This window comes from Canis lupus, chromosome 18, assembly GCF_048164855.1.
Source record: "Canis lupus baileyi chromosome 18, mCanLup2.hap1, whole genome shotgun sequence".
Lineage (NCBI taxonomy): Eukaryota > Metazoa > Chordata > Mammalia > Carnivora > Canidae > Canis > Canis lupus.
Window position 1 is genome coordinate 871,054 of NC_132855.1, and position 19,129 is coordinate 890,182.

At 62.1% G+C, this 19,129-nt stretch overlaps 2 protein-coding genes and 1 long non-coding RNA gene across 17 annotated transcripts in view; 2 read left to right on the forward strand and 1 right to left on the reverse strand.

Moving 5' to 3' along the window:
* CADPS2 (calcium dependent secretion activator 2) overlaps positions 1 to 5,918 on the forward strand; it is a 454,201-nt gene extending 448,283 nt beyond the window's left edge. For all 13 annotated transcript variants that reach the window (XM_072783288.1, XM_072783294.1, XM_072783296.1 and 10 more), the window contains one exon: positions 4,163 to 5,918. In XM_072783288.1, coding sequence (XP_072639389.1) covers positions 4,163 to 4,333 — 171 coding nt within the window. In that variant the 3' untranslated portion in view covers positions 4,334 to 5,918. The remainder of the gene's footprint in view (positions 1 to 4,162) is intronic.
* A 5,013-nt stretch (positions 5,919 to 10,931) lies between these two features.
* Positions 10,932 to 14,039, reverse strand: LOC140609412 (uncharacterized). 3 transcript variants are annotated; one of them, XR_012011243.1, is made up of 4 exons: positions 12,420 to 13,155; positions 12,194 to 12,266; positions 11,900 to 12,007; positions 10,932 to 11,408 (listed from the first exon to the last, which is right to left on the reverse strand). It is a non-coding gene; the product is annotated as an uncharacterized lncRNA (long non-coding RNA). The 3 variants fall into 3 exon arrangements; XR_012011241.1 differs by lacking the exons at positions 12,194 to 12,266; positions 12,420 to 13,155 and adding an exon at positions 13,937 to 14,039; XR_012011242.1 differs by having other exon boundaries at positions 12,194 to 13,147.
* An 893-nt stretch (positions 14,040 to 14,932) lies between these two features.
* On the forward strand, positions 14,933 to 18,402 carry FEZF1 (FEZ family zinc finger 1). Its single transcript, XM_072783267.1, has 4 exons — positions 14,933 to 15,751; positions 16,583 to 16,717; positions 16,965 to 17,097; positions 17,463 to 18,402. Exons 1-4 carry the CDS (start codon positions 14,933 to 14,935, stop codon positions 17,819 to 17,821), a joined length of 1,446 nt encoding a protein of 481 aa, XP_072639368.1. The 3' UTR covers positions 17,822 to 18,402.
* Positions 18,403 to 19,129: the final 727 nt, after the last annotated feature.

Below are 19,129 nucleotides of genomic sequence, written 5' to 3' on the forward strand. Positions count from 1 at the left end.
AGTAATCACATTTTAAGATAATGTCCATAAAGCCTTGAGCACATTTACCCGATTGTAGTAGGTCCACAGTAATCTGGTACTAATGTTCTTGATTATAGAAATGTTTTCTCCTAATACAGTTCCTTCATATTTATTAGGATCACCTATCATCCTGAGGGCTTTTGAATTGTATTTGCCCACAGCATAAGGAGAGTTTCCATTCTTTTGTTCTATCCTGACGTGAAAGTAACGTCGTCACTGCCTGGCTTCCTTTGGAAGCACGCCCCATCTTCTCTGTAAGTCAGAAACGATCAGTTTGAGTGTTGGGGACCATGCCAGCTACCAACAGGTGTCACATCCCTTAAGCGAGGCCGTTTTAACTTTTGCTCTTCAAAAGAAAAGGCTGACAACATACATATTATATTTAGCGAGTAGGGGCTTTAAAATCATATTATATTTAACATGGTTTTTCACACTTTGTAAATTCTAGTGGAAACACAAAATTTGCCCCGAGTATAGCTATGTCTTAAAATTGAGACAGATCCTACCTTCTGCCTAAAAACAAAACTCTAAGCTATTGAGATTCAGCTATTTTTTTAAAAAGACGACCGTCGCTTCCATTTTAGTGCCATTCACCAAATGGGATACATATGCCATTTATATATATGTATGTGCCCATATATGTGTGTTGTGTATCGGCACATATATTATGTTTAGATACGTATGTGCACGTATGACACACACACGTATACTCAGTGGTTCTCGGTGTCATCCCTGACCTATCATCACCAGCATGCAAATTATCATGTCCCACCCCAGACTTCCGAATCAGAAACCCTAGTGGGGCCCAGCAATCTGTAGATTAACAAGCCCGCCACGTGATTCTGATGATAAAGTTAGAGACGATCTGTTGCATTACGTTGTTTTTTCCACATTACCAAAAGAAAAAAGTTTTATCCACACTAAAATATTTCCCATCGTGCTCTAGGTTCCTGCAGTCTAATTAGAATACATGTTCTTTTGTGCCATAGCCACACAGGCTATCACACATTAGAACCGTAAATAGGAAAGTTCCGTTCTAAACTGAGAAATTGGCGAATCTCCTGGAACATAGAGCCGGAGCTATGATCTCACAGCAATAGCAATCACAGTTAGTCATAAACGGCAAGTAAAATTATAGCCACCCGCTAATTTTTAATACTGATAAACATAGTCCATTACAATGGACAAAATACCATTGGTCCGGAGCACTTCTTACCAGGTGCTCTTTAATTTACAAAGAAACCGAAAGCACACTGAGATACATTCGTATTTCCCTTCGTTTCTGCAATGTCTTTTCCTTGTTTCTATAAATGGGACTCGGAGAGCTTCCAAATGCATTTTGTTTTTCATAAAAGACAATCCGATTGTCTGCGTACCCTCTAAATTCCCGTGTATGTTAAGGGTGCAGTGCGTGCACTGGGATTGGCTGCCTGCCCTTACGATCAGCCGTATTTTCAGGTTCATATCTTGCCTTCAAGGTGCCAGAGAGGACCTCTTCAGCTGACCGGTATTCGCTGATAGATTGTTAAGCTCTCTGTTTTTAGAATAAAATCTCTATCGTTTATTAGCCCATCATTTGTTCCTTTCAAAGTTATTCCCCTTCTCATATTCACATCATTGCGATGATAGATCAAGCACAGTGAATACTTTAGCAGAGTAAAATGATAATGTCATGAATTATACGGTGACATTTCCGTTGTACTCGAAGGCAGTCAGTTGATCTTATTTTAACACAGTCTTCGTTATGGGCCACTAGTAGTCCAGACTGGTAAATATGAAAATCAATGTCATGAGTAGGTTTGACTCCCCATGCTTTGTTTCTCGCAGGCAGGTCCCCACACTCAGCCAATGCTTGCTTTGGCTCATACAGTTAATCAAATTGTAGAGCTTTTATTTAATAATTAAAAGTTATTATTTTCATAGTGGAAATCAGAAAGAATTAATAATTTAATGTTTAATTGTTTCTTTTCCTACTCTGAATATAAACAGACTTTAACCAATTTCATACATAGATTCATAATTCTTCAGAACTTCAGAATAGTGGTATTTTATAACGTTCACTTTTTGTGAACTTAAGAAGCTATTAATGGCACGTGCACACAGTTGTGAAGGTTGGTGAGTGGGCCTTCCTTCCATCGCCACCGCCTAGGGCGAGTCGGAGGTCACCACAGAGCAGCGCCGGCTGCCCAGGAGCCTGGCTGCTCTCCTCTGGCAACCTGGCCCTCACTACCTGCACGCATCCTCGTCCCCCGAGCCCACCGGGGCCCCAGATGTCGCCAGGGTGTATGGGATGGCGGACTTTGCCCCACGAAGACATTTAGGCACCAGTTGGTTCATTCACGTTGCTCACTAAGAAAAAACAAACTCCACTGAGAGTTTCATAGTTTAGGACTAGGAAATTATTTGCAAAGTTTTATTGTGGAAGGGAGAAAAATAGAATCCTCAGAAGATCAAAATGCCTGATGGATTTGCATCCTCCCAGCGGCCGCAGGACGTGTAAAAGCAGGTCACATGAACCCGCGGCCTCTCTTGCTAAGACAAAGGAGACAAGTGAGCAGCACCCTGAGGCAGGCCCCGTCTTAGGAGCTGAGCAGACCTCCGTTGGCAGCCACAGAGGATGTCGGGCCGTGGCGCCCTGGGAATCCTAGAAGGGAGGCCGAGCGGGCAGGGATGCCCGTCCCGCCCCTCCCCTGCTGCGTGTTGCCTGCCGGTAGAACGAGGAAGGGGAGTCCTAGCTCCCCGGGCAGAGAAGGCTTCGGGGCTGCGCACCCACAGCTCGGGCGTCCTGAGCGACCTCCCGGCGGGCGGCTCGGGGAGCCCAGAGCGCAGGGAAGGCCCGTCCTGGTGAGAACGGAGGCCGCGCCCCAGCGGGGGGCTGCGGGGCAGCGCTGACTCCGGGTCTGGCTCCGGGTCTGGGGCGTATGGTGTGTGCTTGAGGTAGTTTTAATCGAACTAGAAACAGAGGCTCGCACGCAAACCCTGGCCAAAGACTACGTGCGTTAGCTACCAGGTGGCCCAGCTTCTCCTGTGGGCTTGGATGCAGATCCCCACGGGGTGTGGCGCAGGGAAGCCGTGGGGTGCAGGTGACTCAGAATAGCAACATGTGAGGCAACAGGAGCTTTGATCATTTGAGGAAGAAGGGAGCACTCTCCGAATCAGGTTTTTATTTGCTGTTCAGACACTGACGGCCGAGGCTCCACAGTATTGGTCACAGCTCCGGGGCAGATTCTCAGAGACGAGTCGGATTTATAACAAGGGATTCCCCACATGGAAAAAAAGTGTTCACCGTCCATCCATGCTTCGGGGTGTCCCCTCTGAAATGCGGGGTGTCCCCGGGCCGAGGCAGATTAGGAAGGGGGGGCAAGCGTGACAATGGCCCTGCTCCCTCAGCCTTCCCGGTTTCACCCTCCTCCACCCTCCTCCACCCTCCCGAGCCCGCCAGCCCGTCAGGTGCCGCAGCGGGAGGCGGCAGGGCCCGTTCTCGGGCGTCCGGCCTCCCGGAGGAAGCGCCTTCGCTTCGGCTGCGAGGATAGCGGGAGCCTCCTCCGGGGCCCGTCGGGACAGCAGCCCTGGCCCGGGGGTAATTTTCAGCCCCCAGAGTCGTCCTGTTGGGCCAGGAGGTGCCGCCGCCTTCCTCTTTGGCTTTTCTCACCTACTGAGCGCGGAGCCACCCCCGGAGCGCGTACCCACTAGAGAGCACCTGGACGGACACCGAGGCCCGGGGGCAGGTCCCGATCCTGGGGCCCGGCCCTGACGCAGGGCAGCAAACGGGCGCTGGGAGGTGGGCAGCGTCCGGGACGCCCGGGCCTGCCCCGCGGGGCTGCCTTCACCTCAGAGTCCGGAGCGAGGGGCGGTCGTGAGGAGGCCGAGGGGGCCGCCTCGGGTGTCGCCTCGGGTGTCGCCTCAGGTGTCGCCTCAGGTGTCGCCTCAGGTGCCTCCTCAGGCGCGCCTCAGGGCCGCCGGCTCCCGCTGCCGCCCCCCCCACCCCCCGCGAGGGGCCCGGCGCTGGGCGGCCGCCGCGTGAGGCCGGGGCGGGCCCGGGCAGCGGGTGGGGGTGGTGGGGCGGCGCGAGGGGCCGCCGAGGCCGAGGCCGAGGCCGGGCCGCCACGCGTCGCCTGAGCGGCTCCTCTCTGTTCCGCAGAAGAGCTACCGGGACTTCCGGCTGCAGGGCGTGCTGGAGGGCACGCTGCACGGCAAGGCCTACGAGACGCTGCACCGGCGCCTCACGGTGGAGGAGGCCGCGGCCTCGGTGTCGGACGGGGGCGGCCTCCAGGGCATCACCATGAAAGACAGCGACGAGGAGGAGGGCTGAGCGCGGGGCGGCGGCGGGAGGATGGAGGCGGACGGAGGACGGAGGCCGAGGAGGAGGCGGAGGAGGACGGAGGCCGAGGATGGAGGAGGCGGCGGAGGAGGCCCTGCCCCTGCCCCTGCCCCTGCCCCTGCCCCTGCCCAGGCCCGGGCCGCCCAGCCGCGCTCGCCCACACGCAGAGGCTGGCTCGGCCCCCTCCGTGCGGCCCCCCCGCGCAGCAGGATCGATGGTTTTGTTCCAACACTTGCCTTTTGCTTCTGTGAGCGCGTCACGGCAGCGCCCGTGGGCCTCGCCGCGCCGTGGGGCCGCGCTGTGGGGCCGCTGGCGCCCGGCCCTGCCCTGCCCTGCCCTGGCGTGACCCCGCAGCCCGCATGCCTGGCCTGGTCCGCCCGGCCGCGTCGGGGCGGCTCCACGGGGTGCGGGGAGGCGGGACGGCGGCGCCCCGGAGCGTGTGGCCGGCCCGGGGGCTCCAGAGCTGCCCACCGGCGGCCCGAGTCCCCGCGGAGCAGCAGGCCCAACGCCGCCTCGCACCTGCCGGGCGCACACGTTACGGGCCGTTCCCGCCACAGCGCGTCTGCCCAGCGGAGCCGAGCGGCGGCCGACACCAGGGGCCCCGCGCTGCCCGCCGCGGTTCTGAAGGAGAACAGGGTCGCACGTCACCCCCACCATGACCCTGCCACGGCAGCGCGTCACCGCCTCACTATGAGTTTGAGTTCTTGTATTTTCCCCCTAAAACGCCCCGGCACGTCGCGACCCCCCGCCCGCTCCCAAGCGCCCTGCAATGCGGGAAGCCGAGGCAGCGCAGCTGGAGGCCGCTGGCCGTGGGGAGGCTGCGCCCTGGAACGCGGGTGGGCCCCCGGGGTCACGCCCCGGAGTGTCAGAAACCACGGCCGCTGGCCACAGGCCCACGGAAACCCACGCACTGCGGTCACTGTAACAGGCTTTGCGCTCAGATCCGGGTCCTGAGGGTAAGACACCCCGAGTGACACAAGATACACACGCAGGCGACCGCGCGCCTCCCCGCTAGACACGGGCCGTGACTGTGACCTGGGCCCAGGGCAAGGCGGTGGCCCTCCTTCGCTCGCCCTCACAGCCCCCGGCCCCCCGCTGCGGCACAGCGCCAAGGCTGCAGGCTCCCCAGGTACCGCCGTCCTTCCCCGGGGGCCTGGCGCTCCTCTGGGCCTGAGCGGCCTGGCTGTCCCGGCTGAGCGCAGAGCGACGGCCGCCCCCTGGGCCCACACGCACCCAAGGACGCTGGCTAACCCGGGGCCGCCGTGCCGGGCAGCACTCGGCCTGGAGCAGCTTGGGCCGGGGCGCCTTCACCTGCCCGGGCTGTGGGCAGCCCCCCCACCCCACCCCCAACACCCCGCTCTCCCCCCACACTTGAGGGCTCTCTGCGCCTTCCCTGCTGTACCCAGGAGCTTCCAGAAGCCCCATCCCCAAGTCCAAGCTCCAGTGGCTTCCATGCGGAGGACAGGGCCAGACGTGGGGACTGCGACGCTCCCAGGTCCAGACAAGGCCGCGGGCCGCCCTCTGAGCCGCCTGAAGGTGCCGGAGAGCAACCGACAAAGGAGAGCAACGGACAAAGGAGAGCAACGGACAAAGAAACAAACGACGGCGGCCCGGGGAGGGGGGGGCTCGGCGCTGCCTTCAGCCTGAGTTGTGGTCCTGGTCCCGGGATCGAGTCCTGCCTGGGGCTCCCTGCGTGGAGCCTGCTTCTCCCTCTGCCTCTGCCTCTCTCTCTCTCTCTCTCTCTGAGATACATGAATAAATAAAATCTTTAAAAAAGAAAACTGAAAAGAATGAAGAGTCATTTTTGGGTTTTTGCCCAGAAATTCTCTTCAACATAACTGCAAATTGCTTGAAATGACTTCATAATTGTTCACTGGCGTGTGTAAGCGTTGGGGTGAACGCCCAAGCTCCTGTCTATTAAAGGAGGCCAAGCGTTATTTTTTAAGTATTATTTCATTTAAAGGGATTTCACTGAAAGCCTAACAAATCTTACAAGATTTTTTTAAATGAGAATCATTTTTAACTCAGCAGAAATAGCTCCCCCTCCTAACCGGTTCTGGCCGCCCCCCCACACAAGGCATTCCCCTTATCACACCTGGAAGTTTCTCCAAACACAAGGAGAAAAATAACAAACTCCCTTCCCGGAAACGGGGAACCGGCGGCCCGAACCCCTCCCTCCAGGCGCGTCCTGCTGTTCGCCCAGTTTTCCACTCGAATTCCCCCAGGTCTTGCTCCTCGGCCTCGCTCCGCAGATCTGCTGCTCCTTCTGCAGTAAACGCAGGAGCAGAGTGTTCGGGGCTCCCCCCGCATCCCACATCCCGCCACCCCCGTGGCCCATCCCCCACCCTCCCTCCCACCAGCACCCCTGCCCCATCCCACCCCGCTGCCCCCATCCCCCATCCCACCACCGCTGTCCTCATCCCATCTCCCACCACCACCACCTCCGCCCCATCACCCCAACCCCCCCCCCCCCCGCTGCCCCCATCGCCCCCTACTGCTCCCATCCCAGCCCCCCTGCTGCCCCCATCCCGCACCCCCGCTGCTCCATCCCATCTCCCATCCCACCAGCACCCCGCCCATCCCCCATCCCACCCCCGCGAGCACCCAGGTCCCCCCCCCCCCCTCCTCGAGCTGTGCTCCCGACGGCCGGGCCGGGCTCGCGTGGGGGCGGGGAGGAGCCGGTGCAGGGCCGCCCTCGCGCTCTCCTCTGCGGGCGCTGCGGCCGTCGGCGGGGCAGCGGGACGGACAGACGGACGGGCGGGCGCTGACCGGGTCCCGGGGGTCACGGGGGCGGCGTGCGGCCTGGGGCGGCGGCACGGGGGGGGGGCAGCGGGGTGCGCCCCCGAGGGCAGGGGACCCCGACCCGGAGGAACACCCAGGGGTCGCGCGCGTCTGCGGGCCGCACGTCGGGCGCGCACCGGGGCGGGCGGGGAAGTCGAGGCCCGGGAGCCCCGGCGGGGGGGGGGGGGGGCGGGAGAGAAGGAGGAGGGAGGGGAGGGGGAGCGGCCCCCGCGGAAGCCGAGCAGGAAGAGGCGGGGAGCCCTGGGCAGGGTGCCAGGAGCTGGGCACCCCGGGAGGGGGAGGGGAGGGCAGGGGAGGGGAAGGCAGGGGGAAGGGGGAGGGCCGAGGCTCCCGCCGTCCCGCGCAGGCGCCCGCGCACGGCCCGGCAGCTCGCACCCCCTCACCCCCGCATTCCGAGCGGAGGCGACTCTGTGCCTCTTTGCGGGTGACTTTAAAACTCAGCCACTAGAGGAACCCGGGGTGACCCGAGTCGTTTCCACCCCCACCCCCACCCCACTCCACCCCGGCAGAGGCACCAGCGGCTCCGGTCCGGTCCGGAGGTCGCGGGGCTACCTGGAGCCCTGAGCCCTGGAGCCCCGCGGGCCGCCCCTGCCCTGGGCGCACCCCGGGCCCCACCCCCGGGCCCCAGAGGCTCGCGCGCCCTGTGCGCCTTTGCAAAAGTCACAAGCGGTGCGTCCAATCGCTTCCTTGTCTCCTCTAAATCAATTCTAGTTTGCCTTTTAACACTACTTCCTTGCTGACACCCAACAAGTAACACCTCTCTTGGGTGTGATTGGCAGGGGAAAAAAAAACGCATAAATGCTGAAATTTGTTGCTTAGGGCATTTCCCTAAAATGCCCAGGAAGCAGAACCGATTGTAACTTTGGAAGATGTTGGTGAAGGGGTTACACAGTGGAAGGTCAGAACCCAACAGGGCCGTGTTGCAAAAAGTGGGAAGGGAAACATGGAAAGGCGGACTCTGGCCGGAGAGAGCTTTGTGGGGTCCTCCCCACGCCCACAGCCCGGTAATAATTTTATAAAACACACTTCCAAGTCGCCGTGTTGCACAACCTCATTCGCTGTCACTCATGGAAACTGCCCGGCTTTGTAGCTAGGTGTGTGCCTTCCTGTAATTAGGACAGTCTATCAGCAAGCTGATTAATTTTAGAGATGCGTAACTGCTTCTAAAGAGACGAAATCTGCCTTCATCAAACTGGGATTTTTGAAAAGCTTTTGTGAAAGGTTAATTCGTCATTCTACGGAAGAAAGTGTCCCCTGGAGACCTCAAGACTGAATGTGGGAGAGCAGGCCCCCAAGGATAAGGACAAGCCTCAAGGTTGTGAAAAATAATTTAGCAAACACGATTCCGTGTGTATTTTAACACGTCCGCGTACTTAGCCAGACGCTGAATCACTGAGCAGAAGGGTTGTTTTTTAAATACAGTTGTCTGGAAAATATTGTGGAAAAGTTTGTAGCCTAACTTCTTAACAAGATGTGGGATAGCTTTTCATATGTAAAGTAGTTTATTTTAACGTCTCTTTTCAAACTCCAAGCCTCCCGAGAATGAAGTGGGCTTTGATTTAGTCCCATTTCACAGACAAACAATTCAAGGCAAAGGGAGCTGCCACCGTCTGTTCTGGTTCAGGAGGCCCGGCGAGCTGTGTGGCCTTCCCCAGCCCCGGGCACCCTGGGTGAGGAGGCCCACGCGGGGCAGGAAACCGGTCACTTATTGCAGCTGCCAAGTGTCTGGGCAGGCGGGTGACAAAAGTGCTCACGGGGAGCTTCCTTCCAACGGGGGAAGGTGGTTCTCCACTTCAATGGACAATTGAAGAATCCAGCTTTAAAGGACAGGAGGGGACCTGGAGGAGCAAAGGGGATTACAATTCACCTTTTATGGGGCAGAAATCGGGGGGCAAGTGGGGTCGACTTCACTGCGCACTTGCAAAAGGGGAGGCTTTCCCCTCTTCAGTCTAATTAAAAGCTCTAGAAATTCAAGCACGACTGCACACTGCTGATGGGATGGGTGGCAAGTTCTAGAAAGTGGCCAGTGTTTTTGCAGAGAAAGCGGGAATAACGGTAAGAGCAGCAGGCGGCGGAGGGGGAGCCGGCCTTCTCGGTTCCCACTTCCAGTCCCCGCGGCCCCATGTCCGAGCCAGGCCCGGAGGCGGTCGGAGGAGGCCGAACAGGAGGAAGGGACGAGTCCGAGGTCCTGGGGGGGGGGAGGGGAGGGGAGGGGAGGGGAGGGCGGCCGCCGAGCCCGCAGGTGGGAGCCGGGCCGCGGGGCCGCGCTGGGGTGTTCCAGGGCCACGCTCTGCTGCTCGCGGCGCGGGGGGCGCGGAGGGGGGGACCGCGGCCTCGAGGCAGCACAGGCTGCTGGACCCCCGAGAGCCAGGCCAGGCCGCCGAGGCCCCCCGCCCCCCAACAGCGCGTGAAGGTGCAGGTGTTCTCTGGACCCCGCCGCTGCGCCCGCACCGGGACCGCCGGACCCAGGGCGCCAACAGGGGCCTGCGCTTGGGGTGTCCATCCGCCCTGGAGCTTGTACATTCAGGGGAAGCTGTGCCCGCAGGGTGAGGCGAGGAGGGGACCCCCGCGGGGACCGACCCCACGCAGTCTTGCACGGATGCACGGCCTCGCCCCCCCCTTCCCCGCGCCCGCTCCTGTCCCGCCACGGCCCGGGCCCCCCAGGTCCCCAGGTCTCCAGGTGGCTGCAGACCCCGGGCCCCCCCCCAGGTCCCCAGGTCTCCAGGTGTCCGTGGACTCCGGGCTCCCCCAGGTCCCCAGGTGGTCGCGGGCCCCAGCCCCCTCCAAGTCCCCAGGTGGTCGGGGGGCTCCGCCCTCCCCCAGGTCTCCAGGTGCCCGCCGACCCCGCTCCCCCAGGTCCGCAGGTGTCCCCGGGCCCCCAGCCCTGCTGCGCCCCGCTCCCCTCCCCCACCCCCTTGCAGAAGCCTCCTGGTCCCGGAGGCCTGGGGGGGCGCGGGGGGCAGGCCCGCGGGCAGCGAGAGGCGGGCAGGTCACTGCGCTCGGGGCTGGCGCGTCGGGGACTCCGGATTAGTTCAGACGGGGCCGAGCTGGCCACCCCGCGCCCCGCACGCTGCGGGATTCCGTGGAGGACCCACGGGCGGCCCCAGGGCGGTCCCTCGGGCTGGGCTCCGGGGCGGTCCCCCCCCCCCCCCAGGAGCGGCTCGGCCGGGGCAGGGATGCGCTGCGCTCCGGGCCGCGGGGAGGACTGCGCCGCCGGGGTCCGGGGACGGGGACGGGGACGGGGACGGGGACGGGGACGGTCCCGCCACAGCCCGGGGAGCCGCTCGGGCCGAGGTCGCCGCGCCGCGCCCGCCGCTCCCCCCCCCCACCCCCCCACCCCCGCCCCCGGGCCCCGCCACCTGCGCCGGGTCTCTAAGCCCGCCCCCCCCCCCCCCGCAGCCCCGGCGACCCGGCCGGCCCGGGAGCGAGGGAGGGGCGCAGCGCGGCGGGGCGGGGGGCCTGGGGGGCCCTCGGAGCCGCCGACTCACCCGCCGCGCGGGGCCAGCGTCGCAGACCCGGGTCGCCCCGGCCGACAGGTGCGCTTGGTGCCCTCGGGCTCCGGCCGCCGCCTGCGGGGGGGGGGGGCTCGGGGGCGGCAGGTGCACCCCCGCGCCGGCCCCCGGCACCTCCCCCGCGGCCGCGTCTCTCCGGCCTCACCCTCCGCCCCACGCGGCGGCGCTTCTCGTCCAGCTTCCCGGGAGGTGAGGACGGACGGACGGACGTGCGGACAGAACGACAGACCCGCTCTAACCTTCTCGGGTGTGTCAAGGAAAGAACTGCGCCGGGTTGAACGTAGTTTTTATTCTGACCGCGAAAGGGCTCAAACATCACCTGGGGACGGCGGCGGAGACGTGGGAGGGCGCGGGGCGCGGGGCCCGGGGCGGGGTGGCCTCCCCGCCTGCCCCCTCGGCCTCAGCGGGCCGCTCGGCCTCGGCGGCTTCACTTCAGGTGGCTCCTGAGCGAGCCGGAGACATGGGGTCCCCGGCGGCGCAGCTCCTCCGCCACCAGGTCCAGGTGCAGGTGCAGGTGCAGGGGGTGCAGGTGCAGGGGGTGCCGGCTGCAGGGGGTGCAGGTGCACGGGGTGCACGGGGTGCAGGTGCAGGTGCAGGGGGCGCAGCTCACAGGCCAGCGTCCGGGCGGTGGGAAGCAGAGGCGCGGCCTGCGCGGGACAGCTGCCCTGGGGCTCCCCAGCCACGCTCTGGAGCCGATTTAACACGAAAATACTGTTCTGAGAACCGTAGCCTCACTCGGCTGCCGCGGAGCCCTGATAAGAAAGAAATAGTGGTGACCACGGAGGGCTAAAGGCAAACAAGGAACCTCCCCCCAGGAAAGGTGGGCTCCAGGCGCTGAGCGACCCCCCACACACACACCTAGCCCGGACGCCGCCCCGCTGGGTCTGCAAAATCAGCAAAAAGTTTGCTCCAAACTGAAAGCCCGCTAGCAGCCTCAGATCGGAACTGTCACCCCAGGGAATACTGAGGTGCTGGGTTCGCCCGGGTCTTCACTGCCTAACCCGAGGGGCTCGAGAGGCTCCTTCCTCGGCCCTGCAGACCCCCGGTGGGGGCCCACTCCAACCCCGCCTCCCTCACACGCCACCAGAAACAACAAAAGACCAGACATAAAGACTGAGCAAAACTGTACAAGAATTTAGGAATGTTTTTTCCTCCTCTAGGAGGAAGGTAGGTCGCTATTTATTAAACGGAAGTGCGGGCGCAGAGCGCCTGGGGAGGGGGGACCCCCGCTCAGAACAACCACCTTCTTTTCCCATGCAGCGGCGGCTAACAGGAAGCAAAGGGAACGAACGCGCACTGCTATTTTCTGATGAAGAGGCAAGGGTCGCGATGTTGGAGAGGCCCGAAGATCCTAAAAACAACCAGAGATAAATTAATGCGCTTGGCAGAAGTTCACATAAGTTATAGTATTTTGCCATCCACCTTTTTATTCTTTAAAATTTCAGGATTAAAAAAAAATAATAATAATAATAAATAAAATAAAACTTCAGCATTTTCTGGCTTATTAAGGAAAAAGAGATGAAAGATTGTGGATTACTTGGTAGTCGATGGCTCCATCCTACTGCCTTTTAGTTCAGAGGGCAGCAGTCTTGACCCAAACCCTGCATCTGCTGGCGATGGGGACGGAAATAAAAAGCCTGTGAAAACCATGCAGGTTCTGGAGCAATCGAGAACGCGGTTTAAGAAGCACCGAAATAAAAAAAAAAAAAAAGGTTCTGTAGGCAAAGAAATGAGGACTTTGAATAATTTCAGAGGAGTCGAACTTTCTCCTATTTTCTCAGGAGGTCCTCGCTCTGCGGCGGGCGAGCCGGTCTCTTCACATCGAGGGCTGCTGCGCTTTCCTCGGGGCGTCTCACGCAGGATGAACCGCACACAATCCCTTCCACGAGGATTTAAAGTGGGGCGAATAAATGCTGCCTTTCCGCGGTTGGGAAGGGGAGGGACACTTAAATCACCAGCTCTGGCCGAAAAGAGGGGATTATAAGATTCCGCAAGAGAATCCAGAGAAGCCATAACGGAGTTTCTAGTTTGCCATTAACAAAATGAGCAAGGCCCGTCTGCATTCTCTTAATAAACGACTTTAAAGTGCTGAGCAGTGTCAGAAGCCTCCAGATTTGCCAGATATACTCTGCTTCCCTCGGTGGGCTTTTGTGGTGGTTGCTACCTTTCAAACGTGTTTGGGGGAAAAAAAACCCAAAGTACCGGACAGATTTGACAATACGATGGGAGCCCTTCCTAAATATATTTCGCGACTTGTTTGGGGGTGACCCTTACTTAATACAGACTTTTATCTTTAATTAACAGTGTGAGGTTAGGGTTCGAATAGAAAATACTCATCAACAAATGTTGGAATATCGAGACCTTGATTTATAAAAAAAGCCCCTCTTCAGTCTTTAGGATTAGCAGGCTCAGGTCTGACGTTTTAGAAGAGGGGCCTAATTGCTACTTTGCCATATTGGTGTTACTCAAATGACACCGCACTTTCAAACACTTGTCAAAAAGGCAAAGCCCGAGAAGGCCAGTGAAGGGCACGCAGCGGAGCTGTTACCCGCGCGGAGCACCGTGGCCCTTGGCCAGGTCCACCAAGGAGGCCTCCGCTGGGGGGTGGGGGGTGGGGGGGGACGAACCTGAAACCGCGGCGGGGCTCCTGCCCTGGGCGGGAAATCCGACCTGCCCCGAAGGCCGCAATTACAGTCTTAGGGGACCCATCTGCCAGGGGACGCCGCCCCCCCCCTTCCCCGGGCGTCCGCGCTCTTTGTCTGAGCAGGGGAGACTGGGGGGGGGGGGGCGGACCTGGGGCCCCGACAGCAGAAGGATGGGAAACGTCTCGCGTGGGCGCGCCCTGGGTCACCAGCCGCGGCCGACACCCGCCCGCCGACCTGCGGCACCTGCCGGCCCGGCCAGGGTCCCCCCCCAGGCTACCCCAACCCACCCCAGGCCACCCCGAGGTCCCACGAGCCCACCCCGAGGCCCTCCAGGCTCCCCCGAGCCCACCTGGGGTCCTCCGGGGTCCCTGAGCCCACCTGAGGCCCCCCGAGGCCCCCAGAGCCCACCTGAGGCTCCCCAAGCCCACCTGAGGCCCCCGAGGCCCCCACGCCCCAGGCCGGCACCCCCAGGCCACCCCAAGGCCCCCGGGGCCCGCCCCGCGCAGCCCTCCCGCTGCCCTGACTTCCACGGGGACTCCCGCCCCGTCCCGGGCACCCCCCGCCCCCCGCCCCGGGAGCCCCCCCAGCCCCCGGGAGCCCGGGCCGAGCCGGGGCGCGGCGACTCCGAGGCTCACCTCCGCGTCCGGGTCCAGCCTCCCGCTGCGGCCCTGCCCGCGCCCCCATCCCGGCCTGCGCCCCCGCGCAGCCGCCAGCGCCCCGGGCCGTGCGGCCTCCCCCGCCTCCCCCGCCTCCCGCGCCCGAGGATGCGCCCCGTCCCCGGCCTCACGGGCCCGCAGCCGGCACGTGCGCGCGGGCTCCGGGCGGGGCGTCGGGGCGTCGGGGCGGGCGGGGGCCGGGCGAGCCCCGTACCGCGGTGGCCCGGGAGCAGGGCGCGGCGGGGCGCGTGCGGGGCCGGTGACCTCCCGCGAGTCCCTCGACGGCCGGCGGAGGGGCCGCGCCTGCGTCCGTGGCGGCCCGAGCCGGGCTGCGCGCCCTCCTTGCGCGCGGACGCGGTGCTGGCGGACGACGTCACCGGAGCCGGGGGAGAAAATTGATGTCGGATTTGCTTGTGGCCTTTAAAGCCCGGTTGAGCAGATGGAGAATTAAAAGGACCGAGGGACGGGCGCGGGGGCGGGGGGCGGCGGGGCGCGGGGAGGGCGCGGGGCGGGGGCGGGGGCGGGGAGGGGAGGGGCGCGCGGGGCGGGGCGCGGGGCGAGCCGCGCGGGGAGGGCGGGGCGGGGCGGGGCGGGGCGAGCCGCGCGCCGGGGCGCCCCCGCCTCTTGGGGGCGGAGGAAGCTCGGGGGCCAATGGAAAGTGCTCGGCGGCCGCGGAGGAAAAAAAAAAGTTTTGGCGGCGCCTGTCGGGGGCGAGGCTGCGCGGCATAGAGCACCTCGCGCGCTCGGGAGCCTGCGGTCGGCGCGGTCCCGGCCGCCTCTGCAGCGCAGCCCCGGTCGGCGCGGAGCGGCGGCTGCCGTCGGGCCCCGAGCGCAGGGCGCCCCGCGATGGGCCGGCGGGAGCCCGCGGGGCCGGGGCCCGGGCGGCGGCGGCGGCGGGCGGCAGGCGCGGCGGGTGCGGCGGGTGCGGCTCCGTGACGCCCGCCGAGGCGCAGCGCGGCCCCCGCCGGCCCCGCCATGGACGGCAGCCGGCCCGGCGCGGCCGCGGGGATGCGCACGGGCCCCGCGGGCGCCGCCAAGCCCCTGGCCTTCTCCATCGAGCGCATCATGGCGCGCACGCCCGAGCCCAGGGCCCTGCCCGCGCCGCCCCTGCTGCCCGCCGCGGCGCCCAAGCCCGACGCCAAGCCGCCGCTGCAGCTCGGCCCGCCCGTGCCCTGCATGATCCCCTTCGTGCCCGTGGCCTACGACGCGGGCCCCAAGGGCGCGCCCGGCGGCCCCGAGGCGCGCAAGGCCGGCCCCGAGGCCCCCGCCGCGCCCCCCGCGCCCCCCGCGCCCCCCGCGCCCGCCGCGCCCGCCGCGCCCGCCGCGCCCCCCGCGCTCCGCTGCGGCGACCTGCTGCACTGCGCGCTGAGCCTCAAGGGCGACCTGGCCCGCGACGCGCTGCCGCTGCCGCCCTACAGGCTGGTGCGGCCGCGCGTGGTCAACCACTCGTCCTTCCACGCCATGGGCGCGCTGTGCTACCTGAACCGCGGCGACGGCCCCTGCGCGCCGGCCGCCGGCCTCAACATCCACCCGGTGGCCTCCTACTTCCTCGGCTCCCCGCTGCACGCCCCGCCCAAGACCTACCTGGCCGAGAGGAACAAGCTGGGGGGCCCGGCGGCGGACAAGTTCCCCGCGGCGGTGGCCTTCAAGGACTTGTCGCAGGCCCAGCTGCAGCACTACGTGAAGGAGAGCGCGCAGCTGCTGTCGGAGAAGATCGCCTTCAAGGCCGCCGACTTCAGCCGCGGCTCCCCCCACGCCAAGCCCAAAGTTTTCACTTGCGAAGTGTGTGGCAAGGCAAGTAGCACGGCCCCGTGCTTCCCGCCTTCCTCCCCTCCATCCTTCCTTCTCTCCTTCCTCTCCTCTCTTCCCTCCTTCCTTCCTGCCTGCCTTCTCTTGCCTTCCTTCCCTCTTTCCTCCCGTCCTTCTTTCCTTCCTTCCATCCTTCCTCCCTTCTCTCCTTCCTTCCTTCCCTCCTTCTTCCCTACCCTCCTTCCCTCCTTTCTCCCCTTTCCCTCCTTCCCTTCTTTCTTCACTCCTTCTTTCCTCTCTTCCCTCTTTCCTCCCTTCTCTCTCCTTCCTTCCTTTTCCCTCCTTCCTTCTTCCCTTCCCTCCTTCCTTCTTTTTTCCTCCTTCCTTCCTTCTTCCCTACCCTCCTTCCCTCCTTTCTTCCCTCTTTCCTTCCTTCCCCTCTTCCCTTCTTCTTCCCTTCTCTCCTTCCTTTTCCCTCCATCCTTCCTTCTTCCTTTCCCTCCTTCCCTGCCTCTTTCCTTCCTTCCCTCCTCTCTTCCCTTCCTCCCTTCTCTCTTCCCTTCCTTTTCCCTCCTTCCTTTCCTTTCCTTTCCTTTCCTTTCCTTTCCTTTCCTTTCCTTTCCTTTCCTTTCCTTTCCTTTCCTTTCCTTTCCTTCCTTCCTTCCTTCCTTCCTTCCTTCCTTCCTTCCTTCCTTCCTTCCTTCCCTCCCTCCCTCCCTCCTTTCAAATCTCATTTTATTTTCTTATTGTTTGTATACGTTTGCTATAAGGTCACCTCCTGACATGCCCCCCCTGCACCCCGCGCCCCGCACCCGTGCCCGGCTTGGTTTCAAAGTGCTTGCCGGGCTAACTGTTCTCCTTGTCTTTAACTTTAAGGTCTTTAACGCGCACTATAACTTAACCCGTCACATGCCAGTGCACACAGGAGCCAGACCCTTCGTTTGCAAAGTGTGTGGAAAGGGCTTCCGGCAGGCCAGCACCCTGTGCAGGCACAAGATCATTCACACCCAGGTGTGTTCGTCTGTCTCAATTTCACCCCGCTTCCTTCCAAACGGTTTGTAGGAAGACAGCGGCCAAACTCTCACTCTTCGTTCGGCGTGAGGTCTAGAATGTGCTAGCTGCATGGGGGAGACGCCGGGGTTTTGCCTTTGTTCTGCTTAAACGCACGAGAGACCGCATGACTGTTTGTGAGTTTGCAGGACCCCACTTAATAACAAAATACCTTATACCTGCCCCGCTTTTCTTCCCTTCCTCTTAGGAAAAACCTCACAAATGTAACCAGTGCGGCAAAGCATTCAACAGAAGTTCCACTTTAAACACACATACCCGAATACACGCAGGCTACAAACCGTTTGTGTGTGAATTCTGTGGCAAAGGATTTCATCAAAAAGGTATAGAACCCAGGAGGCCCTGCTTCCACGAAAGTTCTAGTCTTTTCCAGATATTTTAGAAAACTGTTTTCTGAGGTGCAGCTAGTTACTGGCGCGTGTGTCGCCGCGCAGGCTCCTGCCGGGTTGCGATGAGTAGGGTCAGAGAGGCGCGGTAGAGACCCGGAGGGGGACCTCCTCGCCTGGCTCTCCCTTTGGAAAGCTGGGTTAAGAACCCGTGTTAGAGCGCGGAGGAGCGGCCTCGGCTGAGGGCAGCGGCCAGCCCGGTGCGGTGCGGCGCCCGCGGCAGCTCCTCCCTGCCGTCCCGACCCTCGGCTCCTCTCTTCTCCAGCTCTTTTCCCATGTCCGCCCTGTCGTCTGTGTTGCAGGGAATTACAAAAACCACAAGCTGACCCACAGCGGGGAGAAGCAGTTCAAGTGCAATATCTGCAACAAGGCCTTCCACCAGGTTTACAACCTCACCTTCCACATGCACACTCACAACGACAAGAAGCCCTTCACCTGCCCCACGTGTGGCAAGGGCTTCTGCAGGAACTTTGACCTCAAGAAGCACGTCCGCAAGCTGCACGACAGCAGCCTGGGGCTGGCCCGCGCCTCAGCCGGGGAGCCCGGCGCCAACCCGTCGCCCCCTCTGCAGCAGATGCCGCCCGCGACCCTGCCGCCGCCGCTGCCGCCACTGCCGCCCCCTGGGCCCCTGCAGCCCGGCCTCCACCCGGCCCATCAGTGATCAAGGCCAAAGTCCCTTCCCAGCCCCTTTGGGGTCCCCACTACGGAGGCATCGGGGATAGAGCTGGTCCTGCAGACCCCGCCGCGTCTGCAGGCCCCAGGGCGTGTTGGGCCCCACGTGGCAGCGCCCAGACGGGAAGCCTCTGCATTTCCTGGCCTTTCCCCTCTTGCATGCACCTGCTACATGGTTTTGTGTATTATATCCTATAGAGGCACTCACAATCATGAGAAAATTCGGGGTTTTGTTTCTGATTTTTCTTTTTTGATTTGGAAAGACTTCATCTCTGGTGGAGAGATGCTGTTTGTTTTGTTTTGTTTTTTAAAAACAAAATTCTACTGTATTTATTGAGATCTGTATTATCCTACCCGGGAATGCTGCACCATTTTAATTTTATTGTTGTATATATTTCCATTGTGTTCTCCTGCCGTCTCCAGATGCCTGCCGATCGTTTATTATCATTTCCTCTTTCCCTGAGGTAACAAGACACGGTGTGTATGTTATATATACACGCATAGGTGTGTGTGCCTGTAAAGGCACGTTCCGCATTCGTGAGTGCATACACACACGTACACACTAGGGAAAGGGGGTTCGATATGGATGAATTTGAATTTTGGTTTTGATTCTTGCACGTGAAAATTGATTCATTGACTTGGAAATAAATACTTGGAACACGCTTATTTAATCAACAAGCTTCGGGGATCTTCGTATTCGGCTAGATCAGGGTCTGGCTTCCCCATCCCTCCGTGGTCCTTCCAAGTTCCGCCCTCGGTCCATACCGCCTCCTGTCCCACCTGAAAGATTCGCTGAGAACGAATGATAGTCTCTTTAAGCCGCTATGACTTTGGTGAAGTGCAGAGACGGGAGCTGTGGGGCATGGGCTGGTCTCCCGCGCAGCAGGTGCTGCGCCCCAGCCACGGTCTCGGGGTGAGTTGGGGTGAGTCGCTGTGGCCCGGAGCTCCCCTTGACCCGATGCTCCCCTGGGTCCGGTGCTCCCTGTGTCCCTGTGTCCCCGCGACCTGGTGCTCCCTGTGTCCCCGTGCTCCCCTCTGCCTGATGCTCCCCCGGGCGGTGCTCCCCTTGGCTCGGTGCTCCCTGTGGCCCTGTGCCCCCGCGACCTGGTGCTCCCCTTGGCTTGGTGCTCACGGTGGCCCTGCGCCCCCCCCCCCGGTGCTCCCCGACCCGGTGCTCCCCGACCCAGTGCTCCCCCCCGGTGCTCCCCCACCCGGTGCTCCCAGGCCGCGCGGGGGGTGGGGGGGAGGCCGAGCGCCGCGGGGCCTCGAGCACTAACCGCCGCTCCCCTCCGCGCCG

Excerpts from the sequence above, each read along its gene's own strand:
- FEZF1 (XM_072783267.1), top strand. The coding sequence starts at position 14,933 with ATGGACGGCAGCCGGCCCGGCGCGGCCGCGGGGATGCGCACGGGCCCC. Across the intron at positions 15,752-16,582 it reads CTTGCGAAGTGTGTGGCAAG|GTCTTTAACGCGCACTATAA; the intron begins GCAAGTAGCACG and ends TTTAACTTTAAG. Across the intron at positions 16,718-16,964 it reads ACAAGATCATTCACACCCAG|GAAAAACCTCACAAATGTAA; the intron begins GTGTGTTCGTCT and ends CCTTCCTCTTAG.